The sequence below is a fragment of the Electrona antarctica genome (genome assembly GCF_951216825.1).
Source record: "Electrona antarctica genome assembly, chromosome: 10".
Classification (NCBI taxonomy): domain Eukaryota; kingdom Metazoa; phylum Chordata; class Actinopteri; order Myctophiformes; family Myctophidae; genus Electrona; species Electrona antarctica.
In genome coordinates, this window is record NC_136791.1 from 19,484,405 (window position 1) to 19,510,398 (window position 25,994).

Below are 25,994 nucleotides of genomic sequence, written 5' to 3' on the forward strand. Positions count from 1 at the left end.
ATCTTGTATCAATCTTGGATGGGGGTCCAAGACCAAAAAAACATATTCATTTGGGGGTTCAACTTCTAAACATGAAAACGTTTGAGAAGCAGTATTCTATCTATAGAAGTTTTTTGAAGTCCACGGGGACCTCTACCCTTCTCTCTAAACCACCGGTTCTCAAACATTTTTGGCTCAGAGAGAAATAACTTTTTCATACTGCTCCCTTCAATGCAGTCAGTGGTCCTATACTGCCATCTACTGTAGTCGTTATAGTTTTGTAGGCTACAGTCTATGAACGTGAACAGTCAACAGTGTATTAGTTTAGTAGAAGAAGAAAGAAACGAAAGTAACTTCTCAAGTTCTCTCTTCCGCCAACAAAACACAATAGGCGTCACTTTGGAAAGTACTGTGCTATTATTGTTCGTTCGTTCGGTCGTATACAGTATTGTATTTCCCGTATGCTCCTCAGATCTGGCGTCCACCAGCATTGGCTCATTTTCTAACAGCAACATGATCGTTTTCTCAGCCAAAGAAGTTCCCATTGTTTTGAATTTCATATTATTGTCTTGTATATGGTGAGTAACGATTCTTATACACACTTCTTAGTTCTTATGCTGTACAACTTACAAGTTCGTTTATATTCTAAACTAAAGGCGAGCTATGGCTGTGATTTTAACGGAAGAAAATAAGACGAGTCTGACTTTTTAAGTATGGCCTATTATTTGCAGTAAATGCAGTTTAATTTTCGTTCTCCCTTTTTGTCTGTCGTCTGTCTGTCTCTGTTTAATTGGCAAGAACAAGAACAAGAAAGATCTTGTTCTTTCCTAATCCTAATATGATATAGTGTCATAGTAGTGTCATACATATGCTATATTCTGAAGAAAACCTAGAGACAGTCAATTGGCAGTCAGTATTTGGGTATTATGATAAAAATAAGAACATTATCATGGTGTGTAAAAAAAGGAAACAAAGAATCTAAAGATTGCAACATTGGACACATGCACGGACATGTTGATGACACACACACACACACACACACACACACACACACACACACACACACACACACACACACACACACACACACACACACACACACACACATACATATACATACATACACAGTGGTGGAAAGTAACTAAGTACTTTTACTTAAGTACTGTACTTAAGTAACATTTTGAGGTATTTGTACTTTACTTGATTAGTTCCAATTTCCAGTACTTTTACTTCTACTCCACTACATCTCAGAGCCAAAATTTGTACTTTTACTCCACTACTCACTACTCACACGGTCACGGTGAGGCCTCACTCAGACCTTTACTGCATTGCTGTATGCTTGTTGGATGAATGTTGTGTAGTGTCATGGCCGCCCCAATGCATTTCCAATGGAAGTCACATGGTTTGTAGTCCACATTTTGGACTACAAGCTGTTGTATGGCTTTCGGCTGTGTTTCGACTGCGCCCCTCCCCCTCATACAACACAAATGTTGTGTCAAACCATGTGACTCCCATTGGAAATGCATTGGGGCGGCCATGACACTACACAACATTCATCCAACAAGCATACAGCAATGCAGTAAAGGTCTGAGTGAGGCCTAAGGCCTCACTCACACGGTCGCAACAGATTGCTGTATGCTTGTTGTATACAAAGGGTGTGACACAGCTTGCCCCCATGCATTTCCAATGGGAGTCACATGGTTTGACACAACATTTGTGTTGTATGAGGGGGAGGGGCGCAGTCGAAACACAGCCGAAAGCCATACAACAGCTTGTAGTCCAAAATGTGGACTACAAACCATGTGACTTCCATTGGAAATGCATTGGGGCGGCCATGACACTCACAACATTCAACAAGCATGCATCAATGTTTTAAAGGTCTGAGTGAGGCCTAAGATACAAACGGTACTGCTTCCACTGTTAAAACATCTCCTCTGTCTCTCAGGACCCACTCAGAAGCAGGTGTGTACGACCGTTGGTCTCTGTCACGCATCAAAAGGCAGCAGTCTTGTCAAGATGGTACTTATGAACACGAGGGAAGGAAGTGCTGCTACTGTGCTGCTGGTAAGTGTTTTGCCCCCACGCCTTTGGTGTGTTTAATTGTCACAGTACGTGGAAGTTGTCCTCTGCATTTAACCCATCCTAACTATTAGGAGCGGTGGGAAGGTGCCAGTAATACAGTGTCCCTATAAGTCTTTGTTTTAGAGATGTTATGTCAATTTTAATCAGCAGTCATGTTTTGTGTAATACCCAGGGATCATCACCAAGCTGGCTTGTGGTGTACATTAACATTTTTGGTCAAAATTTCCATTTTTGCCATGGACATGAGTGGACAATAATATTATCAGAAACACATAGAGAGCTAGCCCTACTGGTCCATTTGGTTACATTTGTACACTCTCAGAGTTAAGTGGGTCCATGCTAAAACAACATTTGTACTAGTTGCACTCCTAAATATGCTATAGTGTTGTAGTAGTAAGTGTCATACTGTATGCTGAAGAAAACCTAGAGACTTGGCATTCAGTAATTGGGTATTATGATCCAAATAAGAACATTATAATGGTGTGTAAAAAGCAAAAAAAAAAGTTTGCCACAGACAAGACCAAGTCTTTACCACGGACACATTTGTCTGTGTACGAACATGTTGATGACCTGACCCCTGGGAATACCATTAATGTCACCATGTTACATTCTTTCTCTCTCTTGCTTTTTCTTCTTCCTTTGTTTGCAGTCAAGCTGCCTTCACGTATTTGCTTTCCACTACAGAAATGTTACAGATGGAAATACTTGCACTCGTGTTGTTATTTTATTTTTGCTCGTGCCTAACCATTTTAACTCACACTTATACTTGGGCTATAATATGAAAGATTCAGCATTTAGTTTTTTTTTGCCTATAATGACATGCACAAAATTGGAATACCAGGGTTAATGTGGAGAATATCACGACTCTGGGAGCACGCTGCTGTAATGAGGTTGTTGAATATGTTTTCATACTGTATAGGTCAGAGGTTGAAGCAGCACTGCACTGCCAATGCAGACACAGGGTGTGAGTTTTGTGATGATGGGACATACAACCTGCACCCTAATGACAAGCGTACCTGTGAACCCTGCACGTCCTGCTCTCACCCCAATGGTACTGTACTGTATGCATGGGTCATATCACTCTACTCTGTGCTTTAGGGTTTCCCAACTTGTGGGCTGTGAGCATGTGGGCCCGTAATTTATTGGCAAAATTCTACGATTTTAATGATAATAATGCAAAAGAAAATGTCATGGTTTGTTTTCTTTGAAACACTGCACCTACCGAGAAATGGGAACGAAAACTAGTTTCACCCACTGTTTTACACCTGTGATGTGACAATAAAGATGATTCTGACATTTATTGATTAATTTCTGACGTTAATTCCATTGATCGAGACAAGAGCACAGTCTGAAAAGGCACGTGGCCCTGGTTTGTGAGTGTGCCCTGATCCCGAAAAAGTTGCTCTAGGTTTATCTGGTCTTACATCTTTCTACACTACACTAAAACCCTGAGTGTTATTTTAACAAATAATATATAACCAATTGACAGTATGTATTGTCCTTCTCTGTGCAGCCGGTCTAGAGTCAGTGGAAGCCTGTACCATCTACAAGGATGCAGTATGTCAATGTAAAGCGGGTCACTACTGTCCCATGGGGGGAACCTGTGTCTTATGTCACCCTTGTGATGAGTAAGTTCCTCTTCTCCGTTGTCTGTCTGTCTCGTCCGTCCGTCTGTCCGTCCGTGTCCCATTTTCCACCAAAATAACTTTGGTTCTAGAACAGTATTCTAGATTCTTGGAACCTTGGTGCTTTCACAGAACCGGCGGCCATATTTTGGTTATGGTTCCAAATCAAGCCCCCAGTAAGGCTATCCAACGTTGAAGCTGCCACTGCCTACTCGTGAAAAGAGGAACTGCAGCACTTTCATGGAGGTGGACGGACGTTCATGACGTCATGTGCGTCAGCCCCGGACCTCAAATTTGAGGTCGGGCTAGGCTAGGCTAAACTTCTGCTCGCTCGAGCCATTGAGTTATAATTGTACTTCCGGCAGTCTTCCGGGTGCTTCAAAACGCCACTGAGCAACTTCCATTGAAATGAATAGCTTGGGGGCGGGGCTAGCGCTCCGGTTCGGTCTCTATCCTTGTATTACTCTATGTTCCAAACCAACATTTAGGGTTCTGAACCAATTCATTTTCAGTGGAAACATTCAACATTGAATGTCAAATAGTCCAGTCCCGATTATAATACAACCCAGTTTTTTTTGTCTTATATTCACATCAATAGAGGTATTAGGCGGGGGGAAAAAGAACCGAACCAGTGCAACTGGTTACTTACACACAGCACTGGTTCTCAAACCTTTGCATGTCAGGGACACCCAAATGGACACATTTTAACCTGTGGACCCCCATTAGACACGGCTCTAGCATTGATTCTGAACCATTATTTATTTCTACGACCCCCAGCTTGATCTGCATTAGGCCACAGACCCCCATTTGATACCATTTTGATCTCTGGGACCCCCGATCTACACTGTATAATTTGTGTTCATTTTACTCTTGAGAGTTGCAGACACTTAATGGTCCATTTGGTTCCTATAGCTATTCTATCAATCATTTAGCCGGGGACCCCCAGGAACTTCCCCAAGGACCCCTGGTGGTCCTCGGACCCCCCTTTGAGAACCGCTGACATGCAGTATGCAGCATGCATGATCTTTTTTGCGTTCTTTAAAAATAATAATAATTTAAATCTTTATGAAACCAGGAAAATCTCACTGTGATTAGAAATCTCCTGTGCTGGCCAAGATTGGGAGCGGCCTAAGAAACACGTTTAGACACATGACATAATTTATAACACAGTCACATCTAGGATATATATAAAAATACAATGAAAAATAATAATAGTCCACAGAGCCATTAATGACTTTTACGAGCAATAACAAAACAAAACTTGTTGTTGTGTTGAAGTTGTGGTGGTGCTGAAAACATCAAAGTATCCTGTTCACCGGCCAACAACACAGTCTGTTATGACGAGGACAAGCCTCAAGGTATGCTTTAACCAAACAAAAAAACATGAGAGCTTCAGTTCAAATTGTATAGTATTCAAATAGTATTTAATAAGTACATTATATATTTATGACTTTATTATTGCACCCTGACATTCATATACCTTTGTCTTCCAGGTGGATCGAATGTGAAAGTTGTTATTGTCACAATAGTCATACTTTCACTTTTAGCAGGATTGGCTATTTTACTACTACTTTATTATAGAAAAATGAAGAAGAACAGAGGTAAGCATTTTGCAGTTGCTATTCTGCTATACCTAAAGTTACTGTAAGGGGGCACCAGAACCTCTTGGTTTCCTCATCCATGTTTCTGATGTTTTGATGTTTTGATGTTTTTATGATGACTGTTTTATAAGTAATGTCTGTAAAGCACTTTGTAACTATATGTTTGGAAAGGTGCTATACAAATACAATTAATTCATTCATTCAACAGTGATGATATATAAATTACATTCAGTGTGTTCAATATGTCTGAAATATTGTTATGTAATTTTACCTCACGTATCATCTGACAAAGGAGGCGCAACTCGACTCCCAGACGATGAAGGGACAGAGATGATTGAGAGGCCTGAGGTGAGTTCTTCTCCACGGCCACTATAAGGCTGTCTGTCCTTCATCATTATATGGCACCCAGAAGCGTCTGCGAGATTTAGACCAGAGATAAAGATCTGATTGCTCAGAAAATACTGGAGGGGAGGATGTAAAATTAATATAAACTGCTGCAGAGATTGAAATTGCCAACATGTTTCGACCGGACTGGTCTTCATCAGGGCGAGAACTAGACTAACAAACATACAGACCCATTATTAAATCGTATCAAATCACATGAACCATGCAAATGGTTACTAACAGTCACCATTTGTAACAGTTAGTTACAATAGTTACAATTATCTCGTCCAAAAACGCACGTGTGTATGAACAACATACTGATTATAATCAGATGAGCTCAAATTAATTAACACACACTAAGGATTGGAATGCACGTGAGCCTCTGCAAGATGTTGAACATTTAACCTGCTATTGACTATTGACTATAATATAGTCACTTATCTGCTTAATGCATCTACTTGTTTTTTGTCTTTCTCGTAATATTGGCATAGCTGGCCAGTTTTGTTCATGGAGGTAGGTTAGTTAATATATTAATGCCTGGCGTCCTAGTAGTGAATGTGCTTGTGCTACTGCATGTATCTGCTGCTCTGTTGTGATATTTGTCTAACACCCCATCGTTAATTTAAGTTATTACATGGCTTTATTGCAATTTAAAATTTACAATTCAGTCATTTTGCAGACTCTTAATCCAGAGTGATATACAGTAAGCAAGGTAAACACGATTCTGGTCTGTCAAGCATATGCTAAGTATATGCTGTTCTGTATAACAGACCGCTGTTCTGCCTCTGTTTTACTTTGCTATGGAAGCTTGTAAGTCCAATACATTTATTTTTAGATAAAAATCTTGTGTGAAAATATAGATTTTGTTTTTAAGTAGCCATGTAATAAGTGGTATAAATAGTATTGGCTCCATAGGTTCCACGCAGTAGATCTGTGTTGTAGATTGTAGATGCGCTTGCAGCTGATCTACAAGCTTGCAACACATTGCACCACGATGTGAACTTGTGAGCTTGAAGATCATTTTAGCTATTTTTAACACAAAACTACATTTATTAACTACCACAACCCTAACTACTGTAGTTTACATCACGCATCCCTACAGCTCACATCACTTACATGTGTCGGTCAACCTGTCTCACTTTTCTTTTCTTTTTTTCCCCCAGGAAATGCAGCTTCTTAAAGGTACGTAAAAAATCTCGGGTTAAGATTACATTCTGCTGTTTTAGCGGTCTTCATAGCTTTATATGCATCAGCGCATAATTATGCACCACACCTAGACAGAAACAAGCTATTAACAACTATTAACCCTATTATCCCTCTGCTCTGGATCAGGTGTGGATCTGTCATGCCACCTCCATAACATCGCAGAAGAGGTGGGATGGAAGGCTATGAAAAAACTGGCCCTCGAGAGCGGGATCCCGCTCACTGCCATTGAATCCCACGAGCAGAACCACCAGAATGACTCTGCGGAAAGGACATTCCAACTACTGGCACAGTGGGTGGAGAAGCAGGGTTCCAAAGCTCCAGAAACCCTGGTGCAGATGCTAAGAAAAGGTGACCTCAATGGAAAGGCAGAAAAGGTGATGGAAATAATTAAGAAGTAAGCACAGCCTGGGAACAACCAAGGAAGCTGAAGGAAGAGCCGCAAACGTCATGGATTATAGCCATGACGCTTTCATGGGTGCTTTCATGGGTGACATTGTGGCAATACCTTGCACCGGAATGACCAATGTTCGATGAAATACATGGCAGTGGATGGTGCCGGCTGGACCAGATCATGAACTATTTATGAACGATTGTCATATCATCGTTTTCTAATCACTTACAGTACATGATTGTATTGACGATCTAAACAGCGGCAAGTCTCGTTTCCGTCTAGGAGGTATTGTGAGATTTAGTTGCCAGACAGGAAACGGTGGACAGTCGCATGATACTTAATTGACATGTTCACAACGAACATATCGGTACTTTGTGCTCTTTAGATACCTCTAAGGTACAGATCGAAAAGCAACACAGCAGACAATGTGTTATATGTCTTCTTTTATTTTCCAGAAGCGATTACTTTACAAAGGTCTGTCATTCAGAAATAGTGTTTGTTCATGTGCTGGTCACCGGTTTCTCATTGACTCCAATGCATTCCACCAAACTCCCGGGTGTAGTTTGGCTCCCATGGTGCGACAAATCTGCCGTCTGGCATTGCATGATAGGGAAAATGAAGTCGGTGGCCTTACCTTCTTTTTTTGCACAGCTTTGTTTGTACGTACCAGGGAATTTGATTGGCTGAGCACGGAATGTGATGATGTATGATGATAAGAGTGCCCCTCAATTCACACAAGTGTGTTTTTTTGAGTGGTGTAAACCACTCCTACAACTGGCTTTTTTGAGTGGTGTAAACCACTCCTACAACTGGCTTTTGTGTGCAGAAAAAAATTAGCATGGTTGCTATGTTCAAAATAATTTCTGACGTAATTAAATCACACCCGGGTGAACTGGATGACCGTAGCAACCATGCTCATTTTTTCTGCACAAAAAAAGCCAGTTGTGAAATCACATCCGGGTGTGATTTCATTACGTCAGATCAGAGCTGATCAGGCTATATAATACCTTACACCACTCAGTTCACACGGGTGTGATTTTATTCATATACCTTGGGAACAACTCCAGCACACCAGGTAGAGCCTACATGTTCACCTTGAACTTTAAAACGTACAACTTATTTTAGTGAATAAAATATTAAGTATTTGAAATAATCTGTATGGTATGTTAAAACTATTTAACTAGTACTGTACACCTGCCATGGTTGGAGGTTGTATCCCTCTCTTCCATTGATCTAAATGGACCCTGTGTTAAGGCAGGCAGACCCTTTAGTCTTCGGTTGTGGTGAGATGAGAAATTATGGCTGCTAAACTGATGGATTTAACCCAGACCTATAGTAGTAGGTCTGGGTAGTAGTATATTCTACCCTCAATCCCAGAAAGCATCTGTGTCCTTTTAGATAGCAACACAAATGTTTTTTTTTTTTAAATTATTATTATTTTCTTTTCTTTTTTGTTGAAAACTTAGGTTATTAGGGATTTAAAAGGCCTCAGGCCTAAATGGGTAACTGGATATGAACTGTTACCTTAGTATGAATACATTGCTAGTCTCTCTAAGTCTACACAACGATTTCTTACCATACTTACTTTTTCCCCCAAACTAGAAACACTGCATGGCGGTTGTATGTTTACATTCACGTCATGTATATTTGACATGACGTTGAAGCTATTCCTCCAGGGGCCCGTTCCACGAAACTTGGATTAGAGATTAATCCGGGATTTAACAGATATCCTGCCTTAATATATCCTGGATCAGCGATTAACCGGTTTCATGAAAGCTGGTTAATCTTGCCAGATTAATTTAACCAGTTAACCTGGATATGTTGAGGCTTGATTCGGTTTCATGAAAGTGATGCTACATTAGTTACCATGGAAACTAATGCTTTGGATTTAGCCTGCTCCGGACCAGGCTAACAGCCAGGTTTAACCTAATCCTGATGTCTTTACTGTTCATTAAGCAGTCAAACTGATCACAAACCAATGATGTTTTCCACACTTATTCAATTATTATAGGTTTATGTTGCCTTATTTTTATCGGTCTGCATTCAATGACTAATTTAAGCACTATATAAAATCAGAAAAACAAAATATATAGGCTGCACAACATCATGACAGCTTGTGAGCTTGTAGATCAGCTGCTTTTGGTGAATGTTCCCCAGAATAGGTTTGCTGTCGTGCAAGTGCACGGTTAAGAAGAATTATTATATTGTATTATATTATATTATATTATATTATATTATATTATATTATATTATATTATATTATATTATATTATATTATATTATATTATATTATATTATATATATTTTTTTTTTGTAAAAGTGAAAACCACTAAATATTACCATTACTCATTGTTTTACAACATATTACCATTGTAACGTTTCACCCACTATTGAACCCATGACCCACAGTTCACCAGTCTGGCCCCTGTCTGGACAACAACCCCCTTCCCCAAAGGTAGCTCCCTCAGAGGAGGGAGTTATGGCCAAACATCACAATGCGACAATATCATTATGCTTACAATATTAAGAATTCTGTTTTAAGTTAATAGTAGTGGTAAAATGTAAACTATATTTTTGGGGTAGTTAATCATTCAGTCTATCCACTGTTGAGAGTATGTTCTCTCTTTAATTACAGCAGCAGTATTTATTTTAGAAGCTTAAGTCCTTGTATCAGTAAGTCTTGAATAGATTAGTAATGATACTGAGATATACAGAAGGGGGCAGTAATGCAACTATTAATGATGCAAACTGCCATAATACCCCATGAAGAAGAAGGATCAGTAAATCTGTGTTCCACCGAATGGGTCTAGAAACAAAAAGCCAGGCTCTGCATTCAGCCAGGCTTTATGATCCTGGCTCGATAAATCCACCCATTCTAAGCCTTGCTTGGCTTTAGTGGAACAGAATAAACCAGGCTGTAAAGACCAGGATTTAAAAAGCCTGGTTTTGGCCTAAATCCTGGATTAGTTAATCCAAGTTTCGTTTAACAGGCCCAGGAGATTCAGCCTCTGTTTGTTTGTTTACTTTGTGGATGAGAGATTTTAATTTAATTAAAATTCTTGTCATTTGCGATGTAAATTAAATTGTTTTGACTTGACTTAAAGCTGTTCTTGTTCCGTTGTTTACTGTATATATTTTAACATGATTTCCCAAAATCAGCGAAGTGCCCTTTTAAAATCTGATTCTGAGGGAAGACAAAGCTGTGGACATGACATGGAAAATACTATGCTATGTGTGTTACACATTATGTGTAATATGGATGTTGTGCAAAACTATATGAATTAAAAATTAAAAGACTTGAATGCTCCACACATTGTTTTTGAGAGGCGCTAGCCCCTCCTATATTCAGCTATAGTGTAGATTTTCGTCTTACACAAACATCAAGTTCCCATTGATAATGAATGGAGAATTTACATCATATGTGGATGAGCAAATTGGCTGTTTTTGTCCAACACAAAGATTAAATTCCCATTGACAATGAATGGATGATGTACGATGATCGCCCTTCACTTCACACGGGTGTGTTTTTTTTGAGGGGTGCTATATAGCTTTTTACCCCATACGTCTCAATATTTGCCATTGACAATGAAAGGAGAAATTAGGTCAAATGTCTGCCAAATCTTGTCCCCTTACGTCTCAATATTTGCCATTGACAATGAAAGGCCAAATATGATGTAAACTTGTGGCAACAGCCATTCTGATTGGCCAGTATGAGATGACACATGATGATGTATGATGATAAGAGCACCCCTCACTTCACACGGGTGTGATTTTTTCTTATTGCCAATTATTATTTTGTCGTTATTAGTAGGAGTATGTGCCTTTGATTTCTCAGGTCTCAAACATTTTCATGGCAAAGAACCCCCAAATTGATCTGTGGACCCCCATTTAAAAATTATTTTGTGCCAGGGGGCTCAATAACAGGAGCCTCGTAATGAAATGTTGTACTGCGGACCCCCTGGAACCCCCACCCCCCAAAGACCATTGCAGTCTAATGCATGCCAAAATGAAAACGTCAGAGAACCGCTGCTATTCATCAGTCAAAAGGGTCTGGATGTTGAGGACAGCAGGGCCTCACCTTTGACCAGGAGTCAAAGCAGCTCTTGTGGTATACACAGAGGCAAGCCAAGCGAGCGATGGTCTCCCCTCGCGCCAGATCGTCCAGGCAGATGCAGCACTCCCCGCTGTCTTTGCTGAGCACGTCTATGTTGTGACGCAGCGGGGGAGGCGTTACACAGCTCAACAGGTGATCCTCCTCAATCGTGCCCTCCGGGAAAGGCTTGGTGCAGAAAGGACAGGTCATGTTGGCATTGGCTGGTGGTGGTTGACAGTACAGGCCGATCCAAGCCTCTGACACCAGTGCTGGTGCTGGTGTTGTTGGTTTCTTTCAATTGCCAGAAAAGCTATCTTCTCTTCTTTTTCGATTCACTTTTCTCTATTGTTCTCTACTATTTTATGTTATCCTCTTTATTACGGTCGGTCAGACGTTTGTTACAGAGGTTATGTTTGTGACGTATTATTCCGTGATCAATAGACATCATTAATCAATCAATCTTCTCTTTTTTCACCTCTCCTTTCGGCTTCAACACTGACATCTGCAACGTGCCATTTACTGAAAATGGCCGGTTTCACCAAGCTTAACCAATTAGAGCAACATGTGTTTCCATAAATGGCATAGCTGGTGACATCACCATATAGCTGGAGACAGACAGCCAAGGAAGACCTAAGCGAGATGGGTGTCAGCTGGAATGGAGCAAGAAGGGTTGCCAGGGACCAGAGCAAATGGAGGGAAATCGTCGCCCAATGTTCCAATAAGAACGGGAGGAACTAAGTAAGTCTACGTATGGTGACATCACGGTGCGTCACAAATTATCAGTATATAATGGGACCCCTGAGCACATGACAATAATAAATATGTTTCATATTTATTGATCTCTATTCTAGATTATTGCCATTGTCACTGCCGAGTTCTGAACATGTCAGGCCCTCTCTTCCCCAGCTTAGTGTCGGGGGCCAGGGGACCCTCCAGTAGGCATCTGGTGGAGTTCCGTGCTGGTAAAATGACGCAGAAGGTGGGTGGCACAGTGCACCCTGACAAACGCAAAGGCACGGTCTACGTGCAGCACTCCGACGACTCTCTCATCCACTTCTGCTGGAAGGACAGGACCACTGGCGACGTGGAGGACGATCTGATCATCTTCCCCGACGACTGTGAGTTCAAGAGGGTGAACAAGTGCACCACGGGACGGGTCTACGTGCTCAAGTTCAAGGCCGGCCCCAAGAGGCTGTTCTTCTGGATGCAGGAGCCCAAGACGGACAAGGACGAGGAGAACTGCCGCAAGGTGAACGAGTACATCCACAACCCTCCAGGAGCGCCGGGGGGCGGCGGCGGGGGAGGCGAGCTCTCTGCCCTGGGAGGCGAGGGTGCCCTGCAGAACTTCCTCGAGAACATGAGACCCGACCAGCTGATGCAGCTGATATCGTCGGGGCAAGGCGGCCTGTCGGCCCTGGGAGCTCTAGCGGGGCCGGGCGGCCTAGCCAGTCTGTTGGGCAGTGGAGGACCGGCCTCCAGCAGCAGCTCCTCATCCTCATCTCGTAGCGTGTCCGAGTCGGCCTCTCAGTCCTCGGGTGTCACTCCCTGGCTGAGCACACAGGCCCCCACCTCCTCGCCCGCAGCGTCCGCTGCCTCTTCTACCACCTCCCCTACAGGAGGAGGTCTTACTCCCTCTCCGTCCGCTGCCTTTGCCTTCGGCCAGACCCCCAACACCCCCAACCCGCCCATCCAGCTCAGTGACCTGCAGAACATCCTGGCCACCATGAACAACAACGGCGGTTACGCTCCGACTGCGGCCACGGGCTCCCAGGGATCATCCGGGGTGGACCTGACGAGTGTGTGCACTCCAGAGATGATGGCTCCTATACTGTGTAGCGCCGAGGTGCAACAGATCCTGCTGCCTCTCCTCCCGTCGGGGGAGTCTCTGCCGCAGAGCCCGGAGGAGATCGGCGACGCCTCGGCACCACAGTTCCAGCTGGCCATGGGCTTGTTCACCGTGGCGCTGGCTTCGGGCCAGCTCGGTCCTCTGTTGGGTCAGTTTGGTCTTCCGCCGGAGGCTGTGGACGCTGCCAACAGAGGAGATCTGGATGCTTTTGCCAATGCTGTGGAGAGCAGTAATAAGGGAGGCGCTTCTAAGGACAAGAATGATGACGACGAGGACAACATGAGTCTGGATTAGGTCTAAATATGCTCTCTGCTTCCTCTTAACGTTTAACTTTCTATTTCAGCGCTTCCCACGTTTATCTCGACACCCAAAGTAGAAAAAAAAAACGTACAAAAATATAGTCTGAATGAATCACTATTTAACTAATAGTGAAACTATTTAAGAAATAGTGAAAATAGACACAATTATTTGTGGAAATGTTCTTATTCTGAAAATCTCTCAACTAAATCGTACATTTCTGATGTTTTTACCCTCTTCTATAAGAACATTTCTGGAAATCTTTAAAAAAAAAAATAATAATAATAATGGTGGGATTTTTTTTTACCCAAAGATGTGTCATTGTGTCCCTAAATTTGGGGAATGTTGTGTTCTATTTGTTTTCTATATTACTAATCCCCTAAGGAAGTATCCCGTTGCTGCAGAGCAGTCAATACAGAGGGCCATGGGTGCCATGTTGCTGCCAACTATACAAGATGCATTTAGGCTGCAACTCCAAGCATAATAGGAATGCCTTCTGTTGCCACTTGCCAGTGGGTGTCATGTTGCCTATACCTTTTCTTCTTTTCTACTGGAAGGAGCAGAGTCGGACAACACTGCAGACCGCTGACAAGTGGCCAACCTGTGACGCCAGTCGTCTATGACGTATCTATGATATATGACTCCAAATTTGGGCAAGGTTTCAGCCCCATTGACCTTTATTATTGAGCCCCTCCTATGTCCAGCTTTGAGTGTTTGTGTAAACACAAACATCCTAACACAAACATTGAATGCCAATGACAATGAATGGCCAGTTCTGAGTGAAAATACAAACATTGAATGCCATTGACAATGAATGGCCAGTTCTGAGTGAAAATACAAACATTGAATGCCATGGCCAGTTTTGAGTGTTTGTGCAAACACAAACATTAAATGCCATTGACAGTGAATGGCCAGCATTGAGTGTTTGTGCAAACACAAACATTGTGTAAACACAAACACTGAAGACGAAGGTGAGGATGGCAGATTCTGATTGGCCGGAATGAGATGATGTATGATGATGTATGATGATGATAAGAGCGCCCCTCACTTCACATGAAATCCCTGATTTTATTTCATTATTAGTAGTAGCAGCATTCTTATTTCTAAATGTCAATGTCAGGCATTATAATGACTTTGTGAGCCTTACTTTATTCTTTAGGTGTGTCCTCACTGTTTTGCTTTCATGAGTGCTTTAATCCAGGGTCTTCAACGCTTTCCAGGCCAAGGACCCCTTAGTTGAGAGAGAGATGCTTAATAGACTAGTTTGACAGCACTATCATCTGTGTTGTGTAAATGTTTGTTCATGTATATTTTCAGACATTTAATCACTGATACTTGACCTTTTTCCCCACAACACTAAAATCTCTTAGCCAAAAATAATAAAGTTATAAAGTATTCAATCAATCAATGTATTGGGTGCAGCGATACAACATTGTATCAAATGGGGGTCTGTGGCCTAAATTCCTAAAACATATCAAACTGCCTGGGGGTCCTTGAATTTGAAAATGTAGCTCAGATCGAGTCATCAATGACAGGAGGAAGAAAAACGCAGGACTGCCTAGCCCTGTAGGCCAATAAATATTGGATAAGAGAATTTGTGTAATTCCACGTGTGAGCTGTGGGAGGCAGCATTTAGAAGGAAGTGGACTGTGTGCTCGTGGGTGGAGACTGGAGAGTGAGAGGAGAGGAATGTGAAGTTTTGTGAACTTTAGTATTTCTGTTGCTGTTGATCCACCTACAGTGGGTGATTCTGGATGGAAGTTTAGTCTGCTCAACTGTGGCGGGCGGTAAAACATCACGATGACTCTAATATCGAGCAACAGCATCACAATGGAGAAGGTAAGAACTTTTTTATAAACTTCCAAAAGTCATCCTCAGACTTCTTACGTAGCTATTTAAATACACATATTTCAGCCTGTGTGACTGTGAGCTGATGTCCATGTTTGACCAAAACATAGTTGCCATAGTATGTTCGTGTTTACCCCATGAATCATCAGTCTAGAACGGTCTGGAGCAACATAATTATTTTCCATGCTGATGACTATACGTCTCCTTTATTTCGTTTCCAAGACAACCATGCAGCCACCCTATAGGCATGTTTGTGATGACAACTGTAAAACATTTGAGTTTATAAACAACATGGCCTCAGAAAAAGATCATTGTCTGGTATTTATTATTCATTTTCTTGGTCTTTCTTGGCGTTTTGTGATGATGGACAATAGTTGGAACTTGAGACAGATAAGAAGAGTTACTCTTATGCTATAAATTTATGCTATTTAGATTTGATGTATAGGCCTATTTTATGTAACATAAAATCGAATTATTTTTGGGCATTTTCTGGCTGAAAACCACAGATGCCCAATGTCGAATATATAATGATTTGAAGGGTTGAAAACCACTGCATTACTGGAAAGCAGTCATCATGGGAGAGAATGTTTGGTTTATTGCACATGGCTCTGTCTGTCTGTCTGTCTGTCTGTGTGGCCTCATGTACCCCTGTCTGTCTGTCTGTCTGTCTGTGTGGCCTCATGTATACCCTCGTCTGTCTGTCTGTCTGTGTGGCCTCATGTATACCCTCGTCTGTCTGTCTGTCTGTATGTCCGTCCGTCTGTCCCTGGAAGAGAAACCTCCAGCACCAAAACTGCTCATTACAATTACAGGCCTATCACAAGCTTATAATGATGTATTAATCATTTCATGAAAAGCATCATCACATCCAAACTAAGGGTGTAACGCAAAGGCTAGCAGATGTAGTGGTGGAAAGTGTACTTACTGTAAGTACTGTACAATTATCAGGTTATTTTACTTTTTCTGAGTATTTCCAAATACTTTACATCTGAGAGGCAAATATTGTACTTTTTTACTAAAGTCAAATTATTTGAAATCTTTGGTTACACAAATTGTTACTTTGCAGTTTTATATTATTAATACAAAACGTGCATTAACCACACAACAAGCCCTATTTTATACATTCATACATTGGCTATTTGAAAAGCTGATCACAATGTGTTGTGAGCTGGTAAATCAGCTAAGTTTGAGTGCTTTTGCTTTGGTACTTTAACTAAATTTTGATGCCAATACGTACAACTTTGAATACTGACCTACTTGTGGCAGAAGTTTTTCTGTATTGTGCTATTAATACTTTTACCTAAGTAAAATCAAAGTACTTCTTCCACTAGTGCAACGGTGTAATCTAATGCAGTTGTTTGTATTGTTAACAGGAGGGACCTTATTATGTAATTTCCTTCCCTTTACTCTAGCCTATATTGCACTGTAGTGTATATGGTGTTCCTTCTTCTGAATATGAAGCATAATCATACTTAAATTACGACCTCTTTAGGCCAATGAAATGCAGTGGTGGAAAGTAACTTAAGTACTACAGATTTACTCAAGTTTGAAGTAGCCTACTTTTTACTTCACTTGAGTATTACCATACATGTTTTCGATACTTAAGTACAAAGTGGGAGCAAGTTTCTTTCACCACACTGATGAAATATTAACAGGAAGTAAAATGACGATAGGCATAAATAAATGGTACTCTCTGTGAGAACGTCTTGAACAGGGCTTGTTCCCCATTCTTCCTTCCTGCGCAGTTAGATACGGGCACAAGAATGCGTCACACAGCCCACTGGCTCTATTTATAGAGGCGAGGTCTGATTCTACCCCCCCCTTCACAGGGTGGAGAGCAGCTTTACAGAAATAGCTAGACATTATTTTAATTCTGCACTTTTTTCCACATAATTGGAAATAGCCATGGGAATGAGGACCACAGTTCTACAAGCTCACAACGTGTTGCAATCTGGCACATTGTGAGCTAGTACAACGGCTATTTTCACAGAAGAGATTTGGTATAGAAAGATCTAGCATAGAACCATGGTGCACCCTGGTCAACTAAGGCCCCATTTACACTGGCAGCCAAATCCAGCCTGAATCAGATCTGAGCCGCATCCAGATTGGAATCTGATTTGTTTAAATGAGTCATGTGACCATTTAAACCAATCGGATTTCAATCTTAGTGTAAATGGGGCCTAAGTATATCGTCTCTGTCGGGTGGAAACCTCATAGGTCCAAAACTAAACTTTGCAGGATTCAAATTCAAAAGCAGTAAAAGTAGCAGATCTACAAGCGCCCAGCTTGAAAGGTATAGCAACGTTGTATACCTCAAGCAGTGAACCCCGTTACACCTACATGTTAGGTGTAACGGGGTCTAAATTTTAAGTTGTCTGTTTTACATCTAAGTGTTAAGTTGTAATGTAATACCACTTTGACTTTTGTTTTTCAGATATGTGTTGACCGTTGGGATCCCACAATGATGAGGCACATGTAAAGAAGAAGAAGCAGCATGCAGGGAGCCATAGTGCGAGTGTTCATGGTGGTGGCCGCCGCCATCTTGAACCACCCGCTGCTCTCCCCCCGGGAGAACGCCAGCCTCCCGGAGCAGGACCAGGAGCTCATCGCTCGCATGAAGGAGCACGAGGAGAGGCTGGAGGAGGAGCAGGAGAGGCTGGAGAGGGAGATGGCTCTGCTGGACTCCAAGCAGCAGCAGCAGGCATGGATTACACTTCTCTGTCTGTCCCGGTGTCCCCACCACTTGTTTTCAGTCATTTGGACTGAAAACAAGAGTCCAGCATGTCTTTGTCTCGGCTAACTCTAGGGCTGTCACGATTACAAATTTAAGTTGCCAATTAATTGTCACACAAATGATTGCGATTAGACGATTATGTAATAATTGTGACAGGTCTTGGCTCTCTCTGAAGAAGAAGAATTGATCAAACTAGCAATAGAATACATGTTCCGGGGGGGCACAGTTGGTAGTGCTGTCGCCTCACAGCTAGAAGGTCCTCGGTTCGATTCCCGCTCGGGTGTTCCAAAATCGTGGGATAAAAAATATACCTGTAGGTAAAAAAAAACAAAAACAAAGTGACATTTTAAGCCTTTTATTAGGTGCTAGTATACATGTACATCTTCAGAAGTGTCTTCCATAAAAAACGAAAGGTCTCAGGATATTTGATAAATCGTGACAAAGTTTCCCACAGTGTGCGGGTCCTTTTCTTTGTTTTTCAAAGATTCCCTTTTTAATAAGAATGATAATACCAAAACATCATCATTTGACATAGCATCCAGTTTTTCACTTCCTCTCAGGTACTCCCTGTAGTACCTCTGCGTACCCCTAAGGGTACACTTACCCCCATGAGAACCACTGGTGTGGAGGACTCCTTTCAGATTGGAACTTGTCTGGACTGACGAAACGGTTCAGTCACGAGATCATATTCTTGCTTTAATCCAGGAGACGGAGTGGGACTCGGACTACGGCTGGTACTTCTGGAGCACCCTGTCCCTGGTCATCTTCCTGACCATCGAGGTGTGCAGGGTGGATCTGGCTGACATGATGGAACAGTGGCCCGTGGACGATGAAGACACCACCAGCAGCAGCAGCTCAAGGACTCTGGTCTTGGATAAGGGCGTCCTGAGCGGCTTCTGCGACCGCTGTGCGCACGCCGTGGCCCACGACAACTGGAGGGCGCGAGAGTTCGTGGAGGGCTTCGCTGACGACCTGCTGGAGTCGCTGAGGAGCTCCTGCGACGGGGAGTCCCAGATGGAGGTGGGAGACTTTGTGGGCGTCGGAAGCATGTTTGAGTCCTGGAAGGTGAGCTACTGTATTAGTATTAGGCCTGTCACAAATTATCACCATTGTTGCATAATTGCCTGATCGCAGTTTGGGCGGGAACCCCTTTTGGTGTTTTAAGCATTATGTTATACTTTAGCTATTGAAAAATAGCAGATCTACAAGCGACATAGCGTGGCACCGAGTGACGCGCTAGGAGCTTGTAGATCTGCTATTTTTGAAAAATCGTGAAAATTTAGTGCAAATATATTCTTTCAGATCGAATGTTTTTAGATGGGGGTCGGCGCCCAATTACATATAATTTTTGGGGTCCTTGACATGAGACAGTTTTAAAATTTCGACGTTGGGCCTAAAATGGTTTAATGACAATTAATCATCAACTAATATTATATTTTCATGATGATCTCGACTAACTCTAAGGTGAGCAAGCCGCTAAGCTGTGACCTCCTGGTGCCGTTCTCTCTGCCGGAGCCCTACTCCTTCCAGTTCCAGCCGTGGTGTGGTGCCTCCGGGGACGCCGTGCCCCCAGACATGCATGGCTACGGCAGGATTCAGGTGACTAGGGGTGTAACGGTACATTTTAACAGCGATACGAACAGTTTGCAGAATTACAGTACATTTCAAGCACAAACTCAATACAAAGACTGTTAACTGTGAGTGGACGACCCAATTAAGCATTACACTTGTTTACAAGAGGGTCCACCATGTTCAATCAATCAATACATCAATACGAAATCACGATGCATGGTTGATATTGGTTCATTCATGGCGATGCAATTCAATGATTTAAAATCAATACAGTAACTATTTGGCAAGGAAATGAAGTAAGTCTGTGTGAAACGTGTGGATAGTGCAGGTTTTTTTAAGGGAAACATTTATTATTATGGATATAAATAAGTAAACATTGATTCTCTGACGAATACATGGACATTAATTGTATTTGAACACATATGGACAAACCCCCCCACCTTGATATGAACACAGAAATGAGAGAATACACACATGTATCAATAGACTATATAGAATGGAAAAGTAATTAAACCCCTCTTCTTCATTTTTAAGGGGCCCCTCCTATAAACAGCTATAGTGTTTAATGTTTATGTTGTCTGAATGGAAGGAGGTAGGGCCCACACACCATTCTTCTGGCAAAGGATTACTTTATTGAAAAGAACGACAACGTTTCAATCCAAATGGATCTTCGTCAGGTCAGTATGACCTGACGAAGTATGTGTTGTCTGAACAAACATTAAAAATGCCAATAAGGGACCACCATTCTTGATGATGCACGGTGAATAGAGCGCCCCTCACTTCACACAGGTGTGATTGTTCTTCTTAAAATTGCTAAATACAATGTACTTACAGTACCATTGATACAATCGATTTTTTGCATTGTGAAATGTTTCGATACTGATTATGTCCATTGCAAAATGATACGATACAATGCAAAGTCAAACGATACGATATGTTGCTGTTTATATATATCGATATACTTTAGATTTTTGGGGGGAAAAAAATATTTTGATACATTTACTGTATCGTTACACCCCTACAGGTGACCACAACCAGGCCCGGGGAGGCCGAGGCGGGTGTGTGCGTGTGTGGCTCCGTCAACCTGGGAGAAGACGTTCTCTGTCTCCTGCACAGCAAGACGGACGACGTGCCCGGAGCGACCCGCAGCCCTGAGGAGCTGCTGTGCTCCAAAAACACCTCCTATTTGGCCAAAGATCGAGTCATGAAGTGGTTTCAGGTTTCCCTCACCAAAGCGTGGGGGCGCATCTCTCACAAGTACGAGTTTGAGCTCGTCTTTCGCGACCTGTACACCGCCGGGGCTCTGAAGGTCCGGTTTCGTTCGGGGAAAGTCGTCGTGGTGAACATGGTCCCCGCCGTCCGGCTGGACGACACCGACGTCTACTTTGTCTCGCATTTCCCCTCGGACAGCGGCGGCTGCGGCTCTCCGGACCCGTACTGGCCCCTCTCCTTCGCTGTGTACGAGATGAACCTGCTCAAGCACGTGGCCAAAAGCCTGCCAGAGAATTCTTGCCACTTGCACTGCCTTCAGATCGCCACGTTCCTGCACAGGAAGCAGACGGGACTCACGGGCAAGTGTGCGCTGACGAACTACCACGTGAAGACTGCCGTGTTGCACCTGCTATTGACCGAGAAGCGCTCCCAGTGGGGCATGGACAACGTGGAGCACAGGCTCCGGGACGTGCTCTGCTTCCTGCAGAGGAGCCTGCAGGAGAAGAGACTGCATCACGCGGTGGTCGGGAACCGTCGCCTGCCCGCGGAGGTCCGCGTCCCCGAGGCGTTCCGGACGTCGGCGCCCGTCAACCTGTTCCGCTCTCTGGTGTTGCAGAGCGAGAGTTACGCACACGCCGTCAGACATTTGCAGGAGATGATGAGGAACGCGCCTGCGCTGTTACAAGAGTACACGCCCCTCTTACCCAATGGAGATGCCTTCCACAGACCGCACCAACGGCCGCCAGCTTAGGCCTTGTTTATACTCGGTTGGACGCTGGTGTTTGTGTAAAAATCAGATCGACAAGCTGCACAATAGGCTCTCTATTCACATATTTTGGAAAGAACTCTTCCTACTTCCGGCCCGGGCGTCTTCCGACTTCCTTCACAGGTGTTACTGATGGTACTATGTTCCATTCTGGTCGAACACCAGTGGGTCTCAAAGTGTCCTTGAGAGGGTTCCAAATGGCCCCGTACGGGTGTGTAACTTTGAGAGTTATGGGGTTCGTTGAAATAAATAAAAAGGTTTTAGAACCACTGTACACTAAATGGAACAGAGCCTTGATTAGTATCATCGGTAACACCTCTGAAGGAAGTTGGAAGAGGCCCGGAAGTAGTTTGAGTTATTTCCAAAATGGTGTACAGTATATGCACATAGAGCCTAATGTGAGCTTGTAGATCTGCTATTTACGGAGCATGACACCGGAACCCAACTAAGTATCAATCAGGCTTTAGGGCCCAGGCACTGGTTGCTTTTGGATAGATCAGTCGTTTTCTGGTATGCATTAACGCCACGGACCCCCCTAAAACTTAGAGGCAGCTTTTCCACTGGGGTTGAACCGGTTCCATTATTTTTTCCCGCCTAATTTTGAAACAATGAATTGGTTCAGCTCCCTAAAAGTTGGTTCGGAACTGGAACCAAACGTTTTTTTCTTGCCCTGAAGAAGTAACCAAAGTGGGTGTGTCACTATTCAGGTTGGAAGATGCAGTTGTGATATAAACCATCATAAATAATAAAGAACGGAACCAGTTCTAGAACCAAAGTTCTTTTGGTGTAGAAAATAGAACCAAACCAACCATTTGGTTCCATTTGTACACTCTCTGAGTTCAAACGTACAGTAGGCTATAAGGGGCTATTTGGTTCCTATTCCTAACTATCAATAATTTAGCTGGGGACACCCTGGAACCCCTTTGAGGACCCTTTGGGGTCCCCGGACCCCACTTTGAGAACCACTGGGAAAGATGGCGTACTAATGTGCAGGGAAATATATGAGATACAGTAGCAGCTATTTCATTTTTGTGTTATTTACTGTGTTATCTATTAAAACAATCGTTTTACACACACAACAGAGCATACCCCAAGCACTAAAATATAAAATTAGTATATCGTTGCTGTCTGGCAGAAACCAGCTAAGTTCTTTTTTTCTTTCTATAAATCAATGCTATTGAACACCCTTTACGTCTGTGTTAGTTAAAAAATATATTGAACCAATGAAAAGTATTAAAACGTGCCTCTGACAAAACCAGCTAACTCCATTGGAGTTAACTGGTTTCTTCCCGACAGCAGAGATATAGGCTAGTTATTTTATTAATAACGTGTCTAGTGTCTAGTTATCTAGACACTTGTGTTTTTTCTGCAGCAGCTTGACAAGGTAACCAAGGGGTTATTGCAAAGCTTAGAAGCGATACACCAAGTATCTATCACATGTTAATGTTTGAATTACACTCTTATATGTTTATATTTTGACAATATATAGTACATGCACATCCAGGCAGGTCCAGGACAGAAAAAATAAAAAAATAAAAGAAGAATAGAGTTCATACACTGCAATGTAGCACAGTTCTACCCATGCCTTCTTCAGCTGACCTTTATTTGAAGAATAAGGGGATACCGGTTTTAGGCACCCGCTTCGAATGTTATCAACCGATAAACACCAGCATGTTCTTATCTGGACCATGCAATGCAGGCAATATGGACATTTCCACATGCTGCCTACTGCGAGTAGATGAGGAAGCTGAAGCGAAAACATCGTGAAACTGACTTACTTGGCCGGTTAAGACTGATATGAGGTTAGGCGACTTACATGACCAGTTAAGACTGAGGTTAAGCTTAGGGTTACAGTTAATAAACAACGCATCCAACGCCACGTGGGACAATGTGGAAATGTCCATACTGGCTGCATTGCATGGTGTTGATAAGGGCTGATGACGGAGATTAAATCATGTGATAACATTCCGTTTTTTCAAAAGCTGCAACCCGTTTTTTCACAATTTTTAAAGTATAAAATAAGGCTTATAATTCAACCTGCAAAAGACAAAATGTATTATGATATTATATGCAAAATCTAGTCTCAATGCCCAGCCCTAGCAAAGGCTATGACTCACTCAGGTGGGATGTTGGCTATTCACCAGACAATCCTATCGGTGGATAGGAATGTGGTTGCCCGACCTTTTTTGGATCAGGGGCCTGGCCCTGGGCCCACGACACGGGTGGGCCGGCAGGGCCGCTTGCAATTTCAAAGTAGTCTTATTTTAATGATCATCAATCAATCATTTGTGTTCCAACTTCGATCAATGGAACTAACGGAGTGTAGGCCTACATTAAGTTCCTATTTATCTGTATCACATTGAAAGCCTGTTTTTCCAGTTTTAAAGAAAATCTGTCGGTGCCTCAGTGATGATCAAGTAGGACTTTACAAAAAAAAACAAAGTTAGAATATGGCGATAAGAGGTTTCTGCCGACAGCCAGGATATATTATTTGAGGGCCCACAGGATGGGAATGGTTGTTTTATAAGTTCATATCAAGCAGAAGCAACGTTTTCCTTAATACCAAACTTAATCTCATACTGTGCCTATAAATATAAGTTTGTACAATGTCTCATTTGTTTTTTGTTGTTTCTAATGCTGATGTAAATTTATAATGGCAGTATAGAACTAAATGGATTCACCTGATTATACTTTGTTGCCCATGGCGTCGGACGGCATACTATAACATGCCGTTTTTCATCATTTTTGAGGTTTTGAAAAAAAGATGAAAATCACACCGAGACAATGGACTATAGCCCATGGTCTCGGAGTGATTTTCCTCTTTTTTTCAAATCCTCAAAAATGATGAAAAACACTCCGAGACCATGGGCTATAGCCCATGGCCTCGGACGGCATACTATAGCATGCCGTTTTTCATCACTTTTGAGTATTTGAAAAAAAGACGAAAATCACTCCGAGACAATGGACTATAGCCCATGGTCTCGAAGTGATTTTCGTCTTTTTTTCAAATCCTCAAAAATGATGAAAACCACTCCGAGACCATGGGCTATAGCCCATGGCGTCGGACGGCATACTATAACATGCCGTTTTTCATCATTTTTGAGGTTTTGAAAAAAAGATGAAAATCACACCGAGACAATGGACTATAGCCCATGGTCTCGGAGTGATTTTCGTCTTTTTTTCAAATCCTCAAAAATGATGAAAAACACTCCGAGACCATGGGCTATAGCCCATGGCCTCGGACGGCATACTATAGCATGCCGTTTTTCATCACTTTTGAGTATTTGAAAAAAAGACGAAAATCACTCCGAGACAATGGACTATAGCCCATGGTCTCGAAGTGATTTTCGTCTTTTTTTCAAATCCTCAAAAATGATGAAAACCACTCCGAGACCATGGGCTATAGCCCATGGCCTCGGACGGCATACTATAGCATGCCGTTTTTCATCATTTTTGAGGATTTGAAAAAAAGAGGAAAATCACTCCGAGACAATGGACTATAGCCCATGGTCTCGGAGTGATTTTCGTCTTTTTTTCAAATCCTCAAAAATGATGAAAAACACTCTGAGACCATGGGCTATAGCCCATGGTCTCGGACGGCATACTATAGCATGCCGTTTTTCATCATTTTTGAGGATTTGAAAAAATGACGAAAATCACTCCGAGACAATGGACTATAGCCCATGGTCTCGGAGTGATTTTCGTCTTTTTTTCAAATCCTCAAAAATGATGAAAAACACTCCGAGACCATGGGCTATAGCCCATGGCCTCGGACGGCATACTATAGCATGCCGTTTTTCATCATTTTTGAGGATTTGAAAAAAAGATGAAAATCACACCGAGACAATGGACTATAGCCCATGGTCTCGGAGTGATTTTCCTCTTTTTTTCAAATCCTCAAAAATGATGAAAAACACTCCGAGACCATGGGCTATAGCCCATGGCCTCGGACGGCATACTATAGCATGCCGTTTTTCATCACTTTTGAGTATTTGAAAAAAAGACGAAAATCACTCCGAGACAATGGACTATAGCCCATGGTCTCGAAGTGATTTTCGTCTTTTTTTCAAATCCTCAAAAATGATGAAAACCACTCCGAGACCATGGGCTATAGCCCATGGCGTCGGACGGCATACTATAACATGCCGTTTTTCATCATTTTTGAGGTTTTGAAAAAAAGATGAAAATCACACCGAGACAATGGACTATAGCCCATGGTCTCGGAGTGATTTTCGTCTTTTTTTCAAATCCTCAAAAATGATGAAAAACACTCCGAGACCATGGGCTATAGCCCATGGCCTCGGACGGCATACTATAGCATGCCGTTTTTCATCACTTTTGAGTATTTGAAAAAAAGA

The 25,994-nt window shown here is 42.4% G+C and overlaps 3 protein-coding genes across 3 annotated transcripts; all 3 read left to right on the forward strand.

Moving 5' to 3' along the window:
• The first annotated feature begins 456 nt into the window (after positions 1–456).
• On the forward strand, positions 457–7,818 carry LOC306931274 (tumor necrosis factor receptor superfamily member 6-like). Its single transcript, XM_079512575.1, has 9 exons — positions 457–557; positions 1,925–2,043; positions 2,981–3,112; positions 3,575–3,689; positions 4,965–5,044; positions 5,180–5,287; positions 5,580–5,635; positions 6,835–6,853; positions 7,004–7,818. The coding sequence occupies exons 1-9, from the start codon at positions 493–495 to the stop codon at positions 7,273–7,275; spliced, it is 966 nt and encodes a 321-aa protein (XP_079368701.1). The 5' UTR covers positions 457–492; the 3' UTR covers positions 7,276–7,818.
• Positions 7,819–12,244: 4,426 nt separating this feature from the next.
• On the forward strand, positions 12,245–13,501 carry LOC306931267 (proteasomal ubiquitin receptor ADRM1-like; the record flags this gene model as incomplete). The annotated part of the gene is made up of 1 exon (XM_079512566.1): positions 12,245–13,501. The coding sequence occupies one exon, from the start codon at positions 12,245–12,247 to the stop codon at positions 13,499–13,501; it is 1,257 nt and encodes a 418-aa protein (XP_079368692.1).
• A 4,299-nt stretch (positions 13,502–17,800) lies between these two features.
• On the forward strand, positions 17,801–24,198 carry itprip (inositol 1,4,5-trisphosphate receptor interacting protein). Its single transcript, XM_079511848.1, has 4 exons — positions 17,801–18,053; positions 18,792–19,151; positions 19,551–19,685; positions 20,683–24,198. Exons 1-4 carry the CDS (start codon positions 17,847–17,849, stop codon positions 21,619–21,621), a joined length of 1,641 nt encoding a protein of 546 aa, XP_079367974.1. The 5' UTR covers positions 17,801–17,846; the 3' UTR covers positions 21,622–24,198.
• Positions 24,199–25,994: the final 1,796 nt, after the last annotated feature.

Coding starts and splice junctions, on each gene's coding strand:
- LOC306931274 (XM_079512575.1), top strand. CDS start 493: ATGATCGTTTTCTCAGCCAAAGAAGTTCCCATTGTTTTGAATTTCATA. Junction 2,044..2,980: donor GTGCTGCTACTGTGCTGCTG/GTAAGTGTTTTG, acceptor CATACTGTATAG/GTCAGAGGTTGAAGCAGCAC. Junction 3,690..4,964: donor TTATGTCACCCTTGTGATGA/GTAAGTTCCTCT, acceptor GTTGTGTTGAAG/TTGTGGTGGTGCTGAAAACA.
- itprip (XM_079511848.1), top strand. CDS start 17,847: ATGCAGGGAGCCATAGTGCGAGTGTTCATGGTGGTGGCCGCCGCCATC. Junction 18,054..18,791: donor ACTCCAAGCAGCAGCAGCAG/GCATGGATTACA, acceptor GCTTTAATCCAG/GAGACGGAGTGGGACTCGGA. Junction 19,152..19,550: donor GCATGTTTGAGTCCTGGAAG/GTGAGCTACTGT, acceptor ACTAACTCTAAG/GTGAGCAAGCCGCTAAGCTG.